Raw genomic sequence first — 19,840 nt, 5'->3', positions numbered from 1 at the left:
AAGAAAATGTTCACAAGGCTATAGCCTTGTGAACTTATCAAATTTGTCAAGAAAATGTTCACAAGGCTATAGCCTTGTGAACTTATCAAATTTGTCAAGAAAATGTTGAACTTATCAAATTTGTCAAGAAAATGTTCACAAGGCTATAAACTTATCATATTTGTCAAGAAAATGTTTGTGAAAATGTTTGTGAAAATGTTGCCTTGCAAATTTATCAATTTTTGTTAAAATTTTGCCTTTATCTTTATTAAATTGCGAGTGTTATTTTATATGTAGAATAAATGCTTATGCTATTTATGGGCAAGTCAACCATTAGTTGATTTGTCTGAACTCGAAACTGTTGTCTCATTATTTGACTTGTCTACTTGGCCACCATGTTTTCCCACAATGTAATAAATTGGGTGTGTTTTAATTTATAGGAGTTTCGTTGCGCAAAATGACTTGCTAAAAGCGACTTATACACGCACCCAATTGTATTGTATTGTGGGCAAAAATGGCAGTCTGAGGGTCCATCTTATCCTGGTAGAACCCTCCCCCACCTTGTGGGGACTTACCATAGGTCCCTACAGGGTGGGGGAGGGTTCCACCGGGATAAGATGGGCCCTCAATATTTATATGGGGGGGGGTAGGGTTGAGGCAAATAAAACACAAAATACAAGGAGAGTAAGTTCAATTTTTTATTAAAAAATTTGGCCAAAAAAAAAGCAGAGTTGTGCAAACACCTGTGCCTGTCGGTGGACCCCCTCAGCCACCTGGAACTCGTGATGATCTAAAGGCCCAAGTGCAATGGTCGATATGTTCTCTGTTCAGTGAAGTTCAATTAGATGTACTCCTAGTGTCTACTTCAATGTTGTAATGTCTTACAAAATGTAACGAGCTAGACGCAATTTTGCGCTTTGTTTTAGATGCAAGTGTTGAGCAGAAGGTAGTTGTTGCTTGCTTAAATGAACTGATGCCCTCAAGGGCCTAAGATTTCACCGATTGTTGCCTTGCAACCAAGCTGCACTGGTGGTGCCAAGAGATGTCGCCGCTTGTTCCAATGGGATCCTAACTCGACAGATGATGACGACTTCTATCCAGATGATGATGTGCTGGTTGGAGAAACAATTTCTAATGGCCACTAATTTCCCCCTTGCTTTCCATGGGGCTGCAATTTAGGCGTTCAGATGTAGTCGACTGACAAAATGGCTACAAGTGAACTTGTTTTTGACTAACTTTGATTAATAACAAAGTTAAATCAAAGTTTATGAGTGTTGACGTATGTATCAACCAAAAGCTCTGAGAAAAATACCTGACGTATTCACATAAACGTCTTATTTTGTTAACAGTTTACATTCGGCGAATAGTGATGTTTTTTCACTACATACATGCCAATAAATGATTACAAAGATGACATTGGATTGATATAACGACTACCATCCTAAAATAGAACCAAAACTGACCGTAATGACCATTATTTCAACACAGCGAAGTTTAAATAAGATCTGAAGTATTTGAATTAAACTAGAACTGTCGACCCCTTTCAGTTATTTGTAACCCTAAGATTTTCAGCATTTGTGCTGGGAGAAAATTAATGATAAGAGCAGTAAACACTTTAAAAAGACCACTGTAACTAATGATGAAGAAAACCTTTTTGCTTTTTTGAGCAAAATTTTATTAGTATGCAAGGCTAAAGCCTTGGTGCATTTCTGAGCAAAATTTGATAAGTATGCAAGGCTAAAAAGCAAAATTTGATAAGCATGCAAGAGCCTTGTTGCAATTTTGAGCTAAATTTGATAAGTATGCAAGGCTAAAAATATTGGTGCATTTTTGAGCAAAATTTGATAAGTATGCAAGGCTAACGCCTTGTTGCATTTTCAAGCAAAATTTGATAAGGGATGCTTTTACTTGGTTTGCATCAACCATTTTTGAACTTAACCTTGACATGGAACAACTTGTGACGTTTAATTCCCCCCGCGATGTTATGTATTAAAATGACAGACAATTATACTTTGCAATTAGGGCACAACTGTTCCTAAATTGCAGTCTTGTTATGAATACTTTGACTTTAGTTACATTTACACGTTGGCTTTGTAGATGGGGACTAAATAAAATTAGGAACAAATTTCTTTGCAACTTAGAAACAACCGTTTCCTAAATTGTAAACTGATGTTTTTGGAAGAAATACTTCCACTTTATTTGCACTGACACATTAGTGACCTTACAGTATGACAAAACTTGTCTATCCGCAATTTAGGATACAACTGTTCCCTAAATTGAAGGTTTTTAAAGGAATTCTTTCACTTGGTTCGTATGAAAACATTGCTGGCCCTGTATTAAAATTAAAATAAAAGGTAACTTTTGTTCTTATTATCTAATATAATGAAGGACTAAATTTCTTTGCAATTTAGGGTACAATTGTATCCTCAGTTTAAGTTTCTGATTGAATACTTTCACTTGGTTTGCACTGAACTAGTCTTAGCATCAAAGCACGACAATACTTGATTCCCCCCCCCCCCCTCAAATTATTATCAAACAAAATGAGGGACTAAACAATTTCAATTTTTGTAAAAGATTTACTTAAAATTTATTGTTCATTGTGACAGAAACTTATTTTGATTCTTCAGTTCACCCCTGTTTTGGGTAACACATAGGTTCACAACTTATTGTAAACAACATCGCTGGTAAAAAGACTAATGCTTGTGTGCAACTATAACCTGATGCCAGATATCTGTGTGCTGTAATTTTACCTACAAAACTTGAGACAAATTGATCACTTTGTAACCTTAACATGGCCTTTGACCTTTCATGGAATGATTTAAATTGTGGCTGACCAATTTAGGACCTTTGACACAAAATGGAGATTGCGTTGAACAAGTAAACACCCCTAGCTAGTACAAATTCCATTGATGTGCCTTGAACTTGAAAAAGCTTTTTTGAGTTGAATCCCACTGGAGTTATAATGCCTGTGATTTTTTTCCACAGGACTCTGGAAAAGTACCGAGTATACAGTGCTTTGTCACATTGGTGTATGGGTAAAAAAAAAATATATATATTCTTTATCCCGATGCAAATATAACATCTATTATATCATTGCAGTACCCGCCGCCAAAAGATAGGTGTCTACTTGTGTCTACTTATAACGCATGTGATTTTTTCACAGGACTCGGGGGAAAAGTACCAAGTATACAGTGATTTCATATTGAGTTGTGGGTAAAAACCAAAATTAATATTCCTTATCCCCGATGCGAATTTAACATCTATAATATAAAAAACTGTTGAGACGCTGCTTTGAAAATGAATTTAGTTCTATCTAGTGTGATTTTAAAAAACAATGGTTTTAAATGTCAATTTTTAGTTGTAAATGTTGCAAAGTTTTAGAGAACTTTTATGATAAACTTTCTGTTTAGCATTGCTTTGAAAACTAAATCTGTGATCTCCTGCAGTAATTTGCCCTTGACCACGACCAGACCCTAAGAACCTTGACATAGACCTGACCTTTGACCTCTTCTAATAAACAACCAAATCAAAACCAACTACAAATTATAGGAATCCAATGTCATCTTTGGTATCAAAAGGCAATAAAATTGGTGTTCTTACTACATATTTCGGATGTTAAGTGGCATGACCAAGCAGAGCATGTTTCTCCAGCCCTCATATCATCAACTGGATAGAAGTCCTCATCATCCACCGGGTCCAGATTCCATTGGCTCAAACGAAGACATCTCAAAGCACCTTTGATGATCTCAAAAGATCCCCAGTACAAACCTGTTTACTCAAAAACAAAAGAATGACGTGACCAACAAAAGGCTAAATAATAAGGGGCCCTCATCCCGACGTCTTGAGAGATCGACCAGAACGTTTTAGGGACCAACCACTACCTTCCAGCTCAGGCCCTAGTAAGAATGCACGCTTCAAAAAATGCTCGCTCTAGCTCGTCAAATTTTGTAAGGCATTACACCAGTGAAGGAGAACACTAGTTGTGCATCTAAAAGAATTTCACTGAACAAAGAACATACCTTCCATTGCACCCGGGCCCGCAGGACCATCACTTGTTCCAGGCAGCCGAGGGGGTCCACCAACAGGCACAGGTGTTTGCACAACTCTGCGAGTTTTTCATTGGGTTTGGATGAGGCCCTAATAGCAACTCAGAGTAACACAAGGGAAAGTGTCTGTACTCAACACACAAAGGAAGTGCGAGCAACTCAGAGTAAGCAAGGGGAAGTGTCTGTACTCAACACACAAAGGAAGTGTGAGTAACTTAGAGTAACACAAGGGAAAGTTTCTGTACTCAACACACACAGGAAGTGCCAGCAACTCAGAGTAAGCAAGGGGAAGTGTCTGTACTCAACACACAAAGGAAGTGTGAACAACTCGGAGTAACACAAGGGAAAGTGTCTGAACAAAACACACAAAGGAAGTGTGAACAACTTGGAGTAACACCAGGGAAATTGTCTGTACTCAACACAAAAAGGAAGTGTGAGGAACTCAGAGTAACACAAGGGAAAGTGTCTGTACTCACATACAAAGTAAGTGTGAGTAACTCAGAGTAACTCGACGGGGAAGTGTCTGTACTCAACACACAAAGTGCGAGTAACTCAGAGTAACACAAGGGAGAGTGTCTGCACTCAATACACAAAGGAAGTGTGAGTAACTCAGAGTAACACAAGGGAAAGTGTCTGTACTCACACACAAAGGAAGTGTGAGCAACTCAGAGTAACCTAAGGGAGAGCGTCTGTACTCAACACACATAGGAAGTGTGAGCAACTCAGAGTAACACAAGGGAAAGTGTCTGTACTCACACAAAGGAAGTGTGAGCAACTCAGAGTAACACAAGGAAAATTGTCTGTACTCAACACACAAAGGATGTGAGAGTAACTCAGAGTAACACAAGGGAAATTGTCTGTACTCAACACACAAAGGAAGTGTGAGTAACTCAGAGTAACACAAGGGAAATTGTCTGTACTCAACACACAAAGGAAGTGCGAGCAACTCAAGAGTAACACAAGGGAAAGTGTCTGTACTCAACACACAAAGGAAGTGTAAACAACTCAGAGTAACACAAGAGAAAGTGTCTGTACTCAGCACACAAAGGAAGTGCGAGCAACTCAGAGTAACACAAGGGAAAGTGTCTTTACTCAACACACAAAGGAAGTGCGAGTCACCCTGGCACACCCGAAACGTTGAATAATCTACAAAAATAATAAACTAATAAATAAACAGTCAAATTTTGTTTGACTCGTAAGAATTTAGACACTTAAGTGTCTCCTATCTCAGTCATGCAACTCTATATTTTGATAAAAGATTTGACATTTCCAGAAGACAAGGCACAGCAAGATTTTGTGCTGTGTTTTAAAAAAAATTTAATGGCTGAGAAAACCAAAACCATACAAATCAGATATTGCATGCCTGCTAATTGCTGATATATGAGATGGGCAAAACCCCTGTGGGGAAAAATTCCCATGCCGGCTCCACTATATGGCAACCAAGTTTGTCAACTCCATACATCAGCATACATCTACAATCAATGAGCGAAATGAATGTGCTAAAATAGATAGCAAAACATTCTCCCAACTCAGCCCTAGACAACGTTTCAGTTTGTAAACTTGATAATTCACGACACAAGGTGAAAGTATGAGCAACTCACCACAGTGGAAGTGGGAGAAAATCACAACACAAGTTGGATGTGCAAGAAATTCAAAACACAGGGAAAGTGCAAAATTTCACAGGGGAAAGTGTGATCAATTCTACACACAATGGAAAGTGTGAATAATTCTACAACTAGTTACAAACTATACAAAAAGGTTGATACATCGATGTTGATGGTGGTTTGATGGGCTGCAAACTCCTTGTGAATATCCGACACTCTCTGTCTGGATTTAGTTGATCTGCAGAAGTGGAAAAAAAGCAACAAGAAAAAGATTTAACAGCTTCGTTGGTAGAGCAATTACAATTCATAAATACCCCAGACAGTTTCTCTACTCCTATTGGTGGAGAGCACGTCACGTGGGGGTGTTTAAACGGTTGATAATGACCAGCTGGAGCTGTTTATAACTGGCTTGGGAACGCGCAAATTATTGCGATGAGTAACAGCGCGTAATTTATTTCTAAGCGCACGGGCGTACAAACAACCCACAGATTCTTTGCAAGTTTTTGAAAAAAATATTTCAAACCTCGAATGTCTTTAATTGTATTTTTTAACGTTTTAAAATCTTTTTTAACATAAGGACATTTATGAATGGGAATAAAAGAGTAGTGACTCGTTCTTACACGTCCGTTTAAAACCTTGCAGGGTCATTGCCATGTGATAAAGGCTGTCGCCTTCGGCTCGGGCCTGTATCACATGGCAACGATCCTGCCGGTTTTAAACAGCCGTTTAAGAACTCGTCGCTACCCTTTTATTCTCTTATCTAATAAGGCAATGCAAAATATATATGTGACCCATTTTTGTCGTGATTCATAAAAGCATTTGCCTCTATTCCTATAGAATTGATTAAAGGCACAATACTTTATCACATTAGCTGGTCATGATGTCTGCAACAGACATTTGCCAACTGCTAGGTTGGTCATGCAGGTCATCAAGAATCCAAGTTTATCTGAACTTGTGAATGTTCATGTTGCACTACTTTTGTGCAATTTTTATTGCCCAAATCAAGTTTGTGGAGAATGTTATTTTGCTTGAGCAGTAGGTAAAATCATTTGTATCAAGTTAAAGGCAATGGGCGCTATTGGTAGTACACAAAACAATTTTTAGCATAAAACCTTACTTGGTAATGAGTAATGGGGAGAGGTTGATAGTATAAAACACTGTGAGAAACATTTTCCTCTGAAGTAACGTAGTTTACGAGAAAGAATTAATTTTTCCTGAACTTGATTTTAAACCTCAGAATTAGATTTTGAGGTCTCGAAATCAAACATCTGAAAGCACACAACACGTGTAATAAGGGTGTTTTATTCTTTCATTATTATCTCGCAACTTGGACGACCAATTGAGCTCAAATTTTCCCTGCTTTGTTATTAATGTTAAATGTTGAGATACACCAAGTGGGAAGACTGGTCTTTGACAATTACCATTAGTGTCCAGTGTCTTTAAGCCCTAATCTGTGGGATTCTACCCCCCCCCCCTAAAAAAAAATCCTTTTTAAATCCACCCCAAAACAACACATTTTGTGTGTGCGTGTATCAGGACTGGAATTGCAGGCAGGCCTAGGTGGTTATCCCTGATTGTCCCTCGTCTTAGTGTCCCTTCAAAGTTTCGAATTAACTTAAACATGAAAGTGCCCTTTGCAAAATGAAAATGGCCTTGCCCTTTCAAAGATGAAATTCAAGGCCTGGTGTATCAGCCGCATAATACCTCATCTAAAACAAGGTGGACTTTACAAGATAGTGTTTATATAGGAGTGCATCATACCTTTGATTGTATTTAGATCTATGAAGTCTCTCCTCAAGGTGTAGTAGGGGTGTCTCTGGAGAAGGCTTGAGCAACACGGTTGGTCGACTCTTGAGGGTTCGCTTCTCCAAGGGGTTCACCTGCAAAGAACGACCCAGTGGTTTGAGTTCATCAGGGTGCCCCTAAGCATCATCGCAGGATTCTGTTTTGTCATGGATGGATCCTGTTTGACCGAAAATAAATTAAGTACATGCAGGGTTACAGTCTTTGCCACAAAATCATACAGTTGTAATATTAAAGCATTCTTAATCTCAGTTTGTGGGAAAAGTTTGATCATAAATTGTTGACAGATGATCAAAGGGCCATGTCATGGTTAAGCAGTTGAGAGCACCAGACTCAAGCTGCTGTGTTTTAGATCATCAGAGTGTGGGTTCAAGTCCCAGCTATGGCAGTTGATCATCAGTGAGTGTTTCCCTGGCTGGTGAACTGAGTTAGGTGGTATACAATTCCAATTGATGATTAATTGAAGCAAAATTATTAACGCATTCTGCAATTCCTTCTGCAATTCCATCAACACAGACCAAATGTATACATGCTCATTTTCCCCATAACAGAAGTCACTGGCCAAAAGGTACCCTTCAAGGTAAATTTGTACAGCTTGGTGGTGAATGGCAAAAATATGAGCGAGCGGCAGTCACAGGTAGTAGCGAGGTAGAATGTCTCATATTTGAATGAGAAAGGGACACAATTGTTTATCATACCTATGGATCCTTGAGATTGCAAGTGTTCATGTTTGGCTCTCGGACGGAGGACGATCGACTCTTGTGCGGAGGGTCGGTTCACTCTTGGCCAAAGTCGGTCTGTCTCTCCAGAAGGCTTGAGCAAGAGGGTTGGGGGTAGAATCTTGAGTGTACCTCTAAGCATCATCTCAGGATTCTGTTTTGTCATGGATGGATCCTGTTTGACAGAAAAGAAATTAAATACATGCAGGGTTACAGTCTTTGCCACACAACCATACAATGTTGTAAAGAGTTCTTAATCTCAGTTTGTGGGAAAGGTTTGACATAGTTTGTGTTGACAGTGATCAAAGGGGCATGTTGTGGTCGAGCAGTTGAGAGCATCGGACTCAAACTCCTGTGTTTTTGATCATCAGAGTGTATTCAAGTCCCTGCTGTGGCACTTGATCATCAGTGAGTGTTTCCCTGGCTGATGAACTGAGTTAGACGGTAAACCATTTGAACTGATGATTAATTGAAGCAAAAACCATCAACACAAACCAAATTTATACATGCTCATTTTGCCCTGACAAAGGTCACTGGCCAAGATGTACCTTTCAAGGCAAATTTGTACAACTTGGTGGTTAATGGCAAAAATGTGAGTGAGCACTTGTCGCCGGCAGTATAGCGAGGTGGGACGTCTCATGTTTGAATGGGAAAGGGACACAATTGTTTATCATACCTTTGGTTCCTTAAGATTGCCAGTGTTCATGTTTGGCTCTCGGAGGGGGACGAGCAGAAGGCTTGAGCAAGAGGGTTGGGGTAGACCCTTGAGTGTTTGCTTCTCCAAGGGGTTCATCTGCAAAGGACGACCCAGTGGTTTGAGTTCATCAGGGTGCCTCTTAGCATCATCTCAGGATTCTGTTTTGTCATGGATGGATCCTGTTCGACAGAAAATAAATAAAATAATAAATACATGGAGGGTCTTTGGCACACTCATACAGTTGTAAGCATTCTTTATCTCAGTTTGTGGAAAAGGTTTTATCATAGTTTATATTGACAGTTTATCAAAGGGGCATGTTGTGGTTCGAGCAGTTGACAGCACAGGACTCAAGCTCCTGTGTTTTTGATCATCAGAGTGTATTCGTGTCCCTGCTGTGGCACTTGATCATGCAGTGTTTGTTTCTCTGGCTGACAAACTGAGTTAGGTGGTAAACCATTAGAACTAGTGCTGGGCGAATAGTGAAATTTTGATATTCGGATACCGCTGGCCAACTATCCGAAATTAACCGGATATTCGAATAGTTTTTTTCGCCGCTAGAGGGCGCTATTAAAAAAAAAAAAGCTTTAGACAGTGTCACTCGGTTCATTCATAAAAATAACCGGATCTAATTTAAAGATGGCGATTTGCTTTTTCTTTTGATCATGATTGACTCTACGTGAAGGAAAACTTTCGTAATCTTTGAACAAATTACGTCAGAAATGTCATTGTTTTAACTCTTCACGGAGGTGAGCATAGTTATATACTTAATTTATGCTGTTTTAATAGAAGTTTCATAAGGATTCAGACAAAACATTCCTATCAGTTGTCGCCCGACGTCCGCGGATATGCGGATATTAAAAGAATATCCGGTTCCTTGGTTGTAATTACAGAACTATCCGGTTTATAAATAGCTATTCGCGCTCTATGCGGATATCCGGTTGAGAAAAAAAAGGCATTCGCGGTTACGGATAGGAAAACCTATTCGCCATTAACCGGATATTCAAATAATTCGCCCAGGCCTAATTAGAACTGATGATTAACTGAGGGATCATCATTTCTGATCATCAGTGTGTGTGTTCGAGGGCCAGCTGTGGCATGGGTCGAAACTAACTACATTTTCAAGGTAGCCCACAGGGCTAGTAAACTGAATTTTTACTAGCCCTGAATAAATTTCAGTACCCTGGCTGGATTTTTGTTTCCTTCTGTATTGCAATAATTTAATTTGCTTTCAAATGCCCAGCGCTAGTGCGGGAGATTTTTCAGTAATTTTTTATATTTTTACTTGGATTACGGAATCGCCCCGCTGAAAAAAATCGTGATCCTGTACAAAAAGGAAAACAAAAATTAATTGATTGTGGACAAAAAAGTGTTTCAAAATGCATGAAAGACCTCTTCAGTATATTTCAATCTCACATGAGGTACACAGGATTTCAATCTCACATGAGGTACACAGGAGATGTAGCTGGTAGTGCTGGGCGAATAGTGAAATTTTGTTATTCGGATACCGCTGGCCAACTATCCGAAATTAACCGGATATTCGAATAGTTTTTTTCGCCGCTAGAGGGCGCTATAAAAAAAATAAAAATAAAAAAATATTTAGAAAAATATTTTTTTTTGTCGCTAGAGGACGCTGTTCGTTTGTGAATGAGATCTTCTGGGCGGATTGATATTAGTTTTAGACAGTGTCACTCGGTTCTTTCATAAAAATGACCGGATCTAATTTAAAGATGGCGATTTGCTTTTTCTTTTGATCGTGGATGACTCTACGTGAAGGAAAACTTTTGTAATCTTTGAACAAATTACGTCAGAAATGTCATTGTTTTGACTCTTCACGGAGGTGAGCATAGCTATCCGGTTTATAAATAGCTATTCGCGCCCTATGCGGATATCCGGTTAAGAAAAAAAAGGCATTCGCGGTTACGGATAGGAAAACCTATTCGCCATTAACCGGATATTCGAATAATTCGCCCAGGCCTAGTAGCTGGTTAATGTGGTTAAAACGATTCAGTGTTATCCACAGACTTTTTTTTTTTTGAGGGAGGCATGACGTAATCAAAATGGCGCCTGTCGATGATATCATGTAATTAAAATGGCGCTTATTTTTACATGACATCATCAGACGAGAAAGTAACAAATGCTTGAGATAATCCTTTTCTTAAAAATAATGTTTTTAATCCCCGGCCCGACGCTACCCACAACCCTTTTGAAAAACTTAATTTTTATACAGTGCGCCGCACCAAAACCTCAAAAGATTGCCGCATGCCGCACGCACAGTGTGGGGTCTGTTGATCTGATAGCCCTCACGTACTATTTTCTCAAAGTGAAGTGAAAAACAAACAAAAACAAAAACAAAAACAGTTTGACAATCTTATATTTTAAAATATCCCAAAATTTCTGGCCGAAATAATTCTTTTTCAATTAAAAACAATTTTCATGAACTAGTGATTAGAGGCTCCGTGTTTATAAGAACTTCGTAAAATCATCGAGATTTAATGATCAGTAACGCACAGAAATAAAAAACTTCGAACAAATTCAAATAACTTTTGCGTGCCATCGAGCCGCCCTCAATCGGCGAAAGTTTTACATGTTTGAATATGCTTCATGTTTGAATATGTACCAATCTGCAGACGTGCGGCACACTGTGTGGCAATTCTTTTGGTAATTCTTTCTCGGTATGTGAACGTGTACTGTGTTTGAGTCAAGCAAGCTCTCTTATGAGTATGGTAAAATCAATGTACAATCAACGGCCAATCACAGCATGCGGGATGTTGGTTAGCATATTATGCATGCAATGGGTATTTCCGTTGTTGGGCTAGCTGTGTGCACGACGTCGTTTGGGTGTGTGGTGGACACTCAGCATACATTTATGTGTACATACGAAACCACGTGTGCACGCGTAACACGTACATGTCATGTCATGTAAGTACAGTAATTATCCTAGGCGACATGACATGCATGATGAGCGACTTGCCCTTCTTGACAGCGCTAGGGCGACGGTGATCCGAATAAATAATAATAATAATAATAATAATAATAATAATAATAATAATAATAATAATAATAATAATAATAATAATAATAATAATAATAATAATAATAATAATAATAATAATAATAATAATAATAATAATAATAATAATAATAATAATAATAATAATAATAATAATAATAATAATAATAATAATAATAATAATAATAATAATAATAATAATAATAATAATAATAATAATAATAATAATAATAATAATAATAATAATAATAATAATAATAATAATAATAATAATAATAATAATAATAATAATAATAATAATAATAATAATAATAATAATAATAATAATAATAATAATAATAATAATAATAATAATAATAATAATAATAATAATAATAATAATAATAATAATAATAATAATAATAATAATAATAATAATAATAATAATAATAATAATAATAATAATAATAATAATAATAATAATAATAATAATAATAATAATAATAATAATAATAATAATAATAATAATAATAATAATAATAATAATAATAATAATAATAATAATAATAATAATAATAATAATAATAATAATAATAATAATAATAATAATAATAATAATAATAATAATAATAATAATAATAATAATAATAATAATAATAATAATAATAATAATAATAATAATAATAATAATAATAATAATAATAATAATAATAATAATAATAATAATAATAATAATAATAATAATAATAATAATAATAATAATAATAATAATAATAATAATAATAATAATAATAATAATAATAATAATAATAATAATAATAATAATAATAATAATAATAATAATAATAATAATAATAATAATAATAATAATAATAATAATAATAATAATAATAATAATAATAATAATAATAATAATAATAATAATAATAATAATAATAATAATAATAATAATAATAATAATAATAATAATAATAATAATAATAATAATAATAATAATAATAATAATAATAATAATAATAATAATAATAATAATAATAATAATAATAATAATAATAATAATAATAATAATAATAATAATAATAATAATAATAATAATAATAATAATAATAATAATAATAATAATAATAATAATAATAATAATAATAATAATAATAATAATAATAATAATAATAATAATAATAATAATAATAATAATAATAATAATAATAATAATAATAATAATAATAATAATAATAATAATAATAATAATAATAATAATAATAATAATAATAATAATAATAATAATAATAATAATAATAATAATAATAATAATAATAATAATAATAATAATAATAATAATAATAATAATAATAATAATAATAATAATAATAATAATAATAATAATAATAATAATAATAATAATAATAATAATAATAATAATAATAATAATAATAATAATAATAATAATAATAATAATAATAATAATAATAATAATAATAATAATAATAATAATAATAATAATAATAATAATAATAATAATAATAATAATAATAATAATAATAATAATAATAATAATAATAATAATAATAATAATAATAATAATAATAATAATAATAATAATAATAATAATAATAATAATAATAATAATAATAATAATAATAATAATAATAATAATAATAATAATAATAATAATAATAATAATAATAATAATAATAATAATAATAATAATAATAATAATAATAATAATAATAATAATAATAATAATAATAATAATAATAATAATAATAATAATAATAATAATAATAATAATAATAATAATAATAATAATAATAATAATAATAATAATAATAATAATAATAATAATAATAATAATAATAATAATAATAATAATAATAATAATAATAATAATAATAATAATAATAATAATAATAATAATAATAATAATAATAATAATAATAATAATAATAATAATAATAATAATAATAATAATAATAATAATAATAATAATAATAATAATAATAATAATAATAATAATAATAATAATAATAATAATAATAATAATAATAATAATAATAATAATAATAATAATAATAATAATAATAATAATAATAATAATAATAATAATAATAATAATAATAATAATAATAATAATAATAATAATAATAATAATAATAATAATAATAATAATAATAATAATAATAATAATAATAATAATAATAATAATAATAATAATAATAATAATAATAATAATAATAATAATAATAATAATAATAATAATAATAATAATAATAATAATAATAATAATAATAATAATAATAATAATAATAATAATAATAATAATAATAATAATAATAATAATAATAATAATAATAATAATAATAATAATAATAATAATAATAATAATAATAATAATAATAATAATAATAATAATAATAATAATAATAATAATAATAATAATAATAATAATAATAATAATAATAATAATAATAATAATAATAATAATAATAATAATAATAATAATAATAATAATAATAATAATAATAATAATAATAATAATAATAATAATAATAATAATAATAATAATAATAATAATAATAATAATAATAATAATAATAATAATAATAATAATAATAATAATAATAATAATAATAATAATAATAATAATAATAATAATAATAATAATAATAATAATAATAATAATAATAATAATAATAATAATAATAATAATAATAATAATAATAATAATAATAATAATAATAATAATAATAATAATAATAATAATAATAATAATAATAATAATAATAATAATAATAATAATAATAATAATAATAATAATAATAATAATAATAATAATAATAATAATAATAATAATAATAATAATAATAATAATAATAATAATAATAATAATAATAATAATAATAATAATAATAATAATAATAATAATAATAATAATAATAATAATAATAATAATAATAATAATAATAATAATAATAATAATAATAATAATAATAATAATAATAATAATAATAATAATAATAATAATAATAATAATAATAATAATAATAATAATAATAATAATAATAATAATAATAATAATAATAATAATAATAATAATAATAATAATAATAATAATAATAATAATAATAATAATAATAATAATAATAATAATAATAATAATAATAATAATAATAATAATAATAATAATAATAATAATAATAATAATAATAATAATAATAATAATAATAATAATAATAATAATAATAATAATAATAATAATAATAATAATAATAATAATAATAATAATAATAATAATAATAATAATAATAATAATAATAATAATAATAATAATAATAATAATAATAATAATAATAATAATAATAATAATAATAATAATAATAATAATAATAATAATAATAATAATAATAATAATAATAATAATAATAATAATAATAATAATAATAATAATAATAATAATAATAATAATAATAATAATAATAATAATAATAATAATAATAATAATAATAATAATAATAATAATAATAATAATAATAATAATAATAATAATAATAATAATAATAATAATAATAATAATAATAATAATAATAATAATAATAATAATAATAATAATAATAATAATAATAATAATAATAATAATAATAATAATAATAATAATAATAATAATAATAATAATAATAATAATAATAATAATAATAATAATAATAATAATAATAATAATAATAATAATAATAATAATAATAATAATAATAATAATAATAATAATAATAATAATAATAATAATAATAATAATAATAATAATAATAATAATAATAATAATAATAATAATAATAATAATAATAATAATAATAATAATAATAATAATAATAATAATAATAATAATAATAATAATAATAATAATAATAATAATAATAATAATAATAATAATAATAATAATAATAATAATAATAATAATAATAATAATAATAATAATAATAATAATAATAATAATAATAATAATAATAATAATAATAATAATAATAATAATAATAATAATAATAATAATAATAATAATAATAATAATAATAATAATAATAATAATAATAATAATAATAATAATAATAATAATAATAATAATAATAATAATAATAATAATAATAATAATAATAATAATAATAATAATAATAATAATAATAATAATAATAATAATAATAATAATAATAATAATAATAATAATAATAATAATAATAATAATAATAATAATAATAATAATAATAATAATAATAATAATAATAATAATAATAATAATAATAATAATAATAATAATAATAATAATAATAATAATAATAATAATAATAATAATAATAATAATAATAATAATAATAATAATAATAATAATAATAATAATAATAATAATAATAATAATAATAATAATAATAATAATAATAATAATAATAATAATAATAATAATAATAATAATAATAATAATAATAATAATAATAATAATAATAATAATAATAATAATAATAATAATAATAATAATAATAATAATAATAATAATAATAATAATAATAATAATAATAATAATAATAATAATAATAATAATAATAATAATAATAATAATAATAATAATAATAATAATAATAATAATAATAATAATAATAATAATAATAATAATAATAATAATAATAATAATAATAATAATAATAATAATAATAATAATAATAATAATAATAATAATAATAATAATAATAATAATAATAATAATAATAATAATAATAATAATAATAATAATAATAATAATAATAATAATAATAATAATAATAATAATAATAATAATAATAATAATAATAATAATAATAATAATAATAATAATAATAATAATAATAATAATAATAATAATAATAATAATAATAATAATAATAATAATAATAATAATAATAATAATAATAATAATAATAATAATAATAATAATAATAATAATAATAATAATAATAATAATAATAATAATAATAATAATAATAATAATAATAATAATAATAATAATAATAATAATAATAATAATAATAATAATAATAATAATAATAATAATAATAATAATAATAATAATAATAATAATAATAATAATAATAATAATAATAATAATAATAATAATAATAATAATAATAATAATAATAATAATAATAATAATAATAATAATAATAATAATAATAATAATAATAATAATAATAATAATAATAATAATAATAATAATAATAATAATAATAATAATAATAATAATAATAATAATAATAATAATAATAATAATAATAATAATAATAATAATAATAATAATAATAATAATAATAATAATAATAATAATAATAATAATAATAATAATAATAATAATAATAATAATAATAATAATAATAATAATAATAATAATAATAATAATAATAATAATAATAATAATAATAATAATAATAATAATAATAATAATAATAATAATAATAATAATAATAATAATAATAATAATAATAATAATAATAATAATAATAATAATAATAATAATAATAATAATAATAATAATAATAATAATAATAATAATAATAATAATAATAATAATAATAATAATAATAATAATAATAATAATAATAATAATAATAATAATAATAATAATTTGTTATCGTCCAGTAACAAAATAAAAACGAGACACAATTCTACACTTATTGTTAAAACAGAAATAATTATGTTTGTTACGATGTGAATTTGCTATATTTTTCCACTAGCCCGCCGGGCTACTAAAACTGGGAGAGACGGTAACCCGGCTGTCAGTCTGGTAGTCCCAGGCTAGCGGCAATTTCGACACTTGTGTGCCACTTGTGTCTCTGACCAAGACACTTCACCAGAATTGCTTTGTCTCAACTTGCTGGTGATTGGCAAAATACGAGTGAGCGGGGTCGCAGGCAGTTAGCGTGAGACGGGAATGGGAAGGGAAAACAATGTTTATCATACCTCTGGATCCTTGAGATTGCCAACGTCCATGCTTGGGGCTTGGACTGCGGGTCGGTTGACTCTTTCGCAGATGATGATTCAGATATTCTGCTATGTGACACAGCTCCATGACTACAGACGGGTGCCCTCTAACAGCTCAGGTTCTTGTTTTATCGCTGATGGATTTATCTGCTGAGCGGAAAAGGAATGAAATAATTAAATACATGTAGGCACAATTTATTTGTAACATGCTGTGACTATGGGTCTCAACAAAATTGTTTTAAAAATGATTTTACAAGCAAAACTAGTCTGACATTTTAGTCTGATGTCCGATTGTTATTTTCATTTTTGATTTCGAGCTGGATTCTCAGGGTCACAATAACAATGAAATTGTTTACGTCCAAGCTGACATTAAACTTACTGGGCCTATAAACTAGATAACTTATAAAATGGCATTTTGGGTCTTGAAAAATTTTTCATTTTTCACCCCCTCCCCTCAAAAAAAAAATAAATAAATAAATAAATAAAAAATAAAATAAAAAAAAAGTTGTTTGAAAAAATAAATCAGTCAAAACAAAAACAATAGAACAAAACAACAAAAATTAAAATTAGTAAATAAAAAAAAATTAACCCACTTATTTATTGAAAAGAATGTACAGTGGCCTGGGTTTGGAGATTACAAAGCTGCAAAGGCTCATGCAATATCTTAATGCAAACAAAATTTGTAAAAAAAATGTTTAATTTTAAAACTATAGCCGCATAGTTTTACATCCGTACACAAAATATGCACTATACGTTAAAATGTTCACTTCCCAAAACACGAGAGGGCCTACTTTAATTTCATGACTTTCAGTAATTTTCTTCCTCCATGCAGAAACCAACTTTACAAACGGAAATTTCTCCCAGTTTTATCGACCTTTCGAACATATCATTATCTCAGAATATGCCAGAGTCGATTATTTCCAGGAACATTGATTATTTCCTGAACAACGGTTGATAAAAATGCAAAATAATCTTACCTGAAAATAGCGAACGAGGTACGGTGCCACAGGCGACGACAAGAAAGGAGGCGGCGCACGTGGTTATAGCGCATGCACTGCACGCTGGAACGCTGTCCAACTCCTGAGGGCGCTGTTCATCGCTACCACTCGCTATCGCTTAGACTTGATTCAAGTCCCATTCTCGTGTGAGGGGGCCCTACGCATATCACGCCAACTTGCTCTAATGAAACAAACCGTAGCATAAAGTACACGCTGTATACAGTGCGCGCTCGCCGTCAAAATGTAGTTCCCAGAATGGAACAGGTTTGAGTGCAGAGCATCACAAAACAGTAGTTTTCTGGAGATGGCTATGAATTGGGACTTGAGTCAGATCTAGCTTTCGCTTTACCCTGCTTATTATTTCAGCGCACCTCCCCTGTCCAATGCCCCGTCTAATGCCCTGTCTTGGTTCGACATCCTTATAATTAACATAAACTGTTCTGCAACAACAAACCATTAAGTCTTTAGCAAAAATCTGAGACAAAAGAACAACTTAAAGCGACACAACAATATAATCATGTGACTAATAAAGATTTTATTTCATATAAATAAGTAGATCAACCGAATCTAGGTGTTTATACGTAGATACGTCCTTGTGAGCCCAATTATATTAGAATTATATACAGACACTTTTTCAGGAAATATATTTATATAATTATACATAAAAACTACATATACAAACCATGAACTAATTCAAATATTAAACAATTAAAAACATCGAAAATGAGGGAAGTTGAAATAATTATCGGAATAAAAATAGGAGAAGTGTATAACTATTCATTACATACACATGATACAATTTTTAAAAAAATCAAACTACAAATTAAAATTCCACTTTTATAAAATGAAGGTAACATTTGGTCGCTACCTCATTGGTTCATTAGTAATGCTAAAATATCCAACTAGTTTGACCAGCAGTATCATTACAAAATTAAACCCATCAAGTCCAGCTTTGGGTCTCCCAAGTCAATAATATGAAATCTTTTCTCTGCTTTCTTAGAAAATGCCCTCACTCTT

General features: G+C 27.8%; 1 protein-coding gene across 2 annotated transcripts; it reads right to left on the bottom strand.

Annotated features, from left to right (window-relative positions):
- Window positions 1–667: 667 nt before the first annotated feature.
- On the bottom strand, window positions 668–18,852 carry LOC139939935 (uncharacterized). 2 transcript variants are annotated; one of them, XM_071936101.1, is made up of 6 exons: window positions 18,803–18,852; window positions 17,805–17,972; window positions 8,828–9,027; window positions 8,131–8,326; window positions 7,391–7,592; window positions 668–5,867 (listed from the first exon to the last, which is right to left on the bottom strand). In XM_071936101.1, exons 3-5 carry the CDS (start codon window positions 8,942–8,944, stop codon window positions 7,552–7,554), a joined length of 354 nt encoding a protein of 117 aa, XP_071792202.1. In that variant the 5' UTR covers window positions 8,945–9,027; window positions 17,805–17,972; window positions 18,803–18,852; the 3' UTR covers window positions 668–5,867; window positions 7,391–7,551. The 2 variants fall into 2 exon arrangements, with proteins under 2 accessions (XP_071792202.1, XP_071792203.1); XM_071936102.1 differs by having other exon boundaries at window positions 17,805–17,975; window positions 18,803–18,845.
- Window positions 18,853–19,840: the final 988 nt, after the last annotated feature.

The sequence above is a fragment of the Asterias amurensis genome, chromosome 7, assembly GCF_032118995.1.
Source record: "Asterias amurensis chromosome 7, ASM3211899v1".
Classification (NCBI taxonomy): Eukaryota; Metazoa; Echinodermata; class Asteroidea; order Forcipulatida; family Asteriidae; genus Asterias; species Asterias amurensis.
The sequence above is the reverse complement of the archived record's forward strand: the minus strand, read 5'-3'. Positions and strand labels throughout refer to the sequence as shown.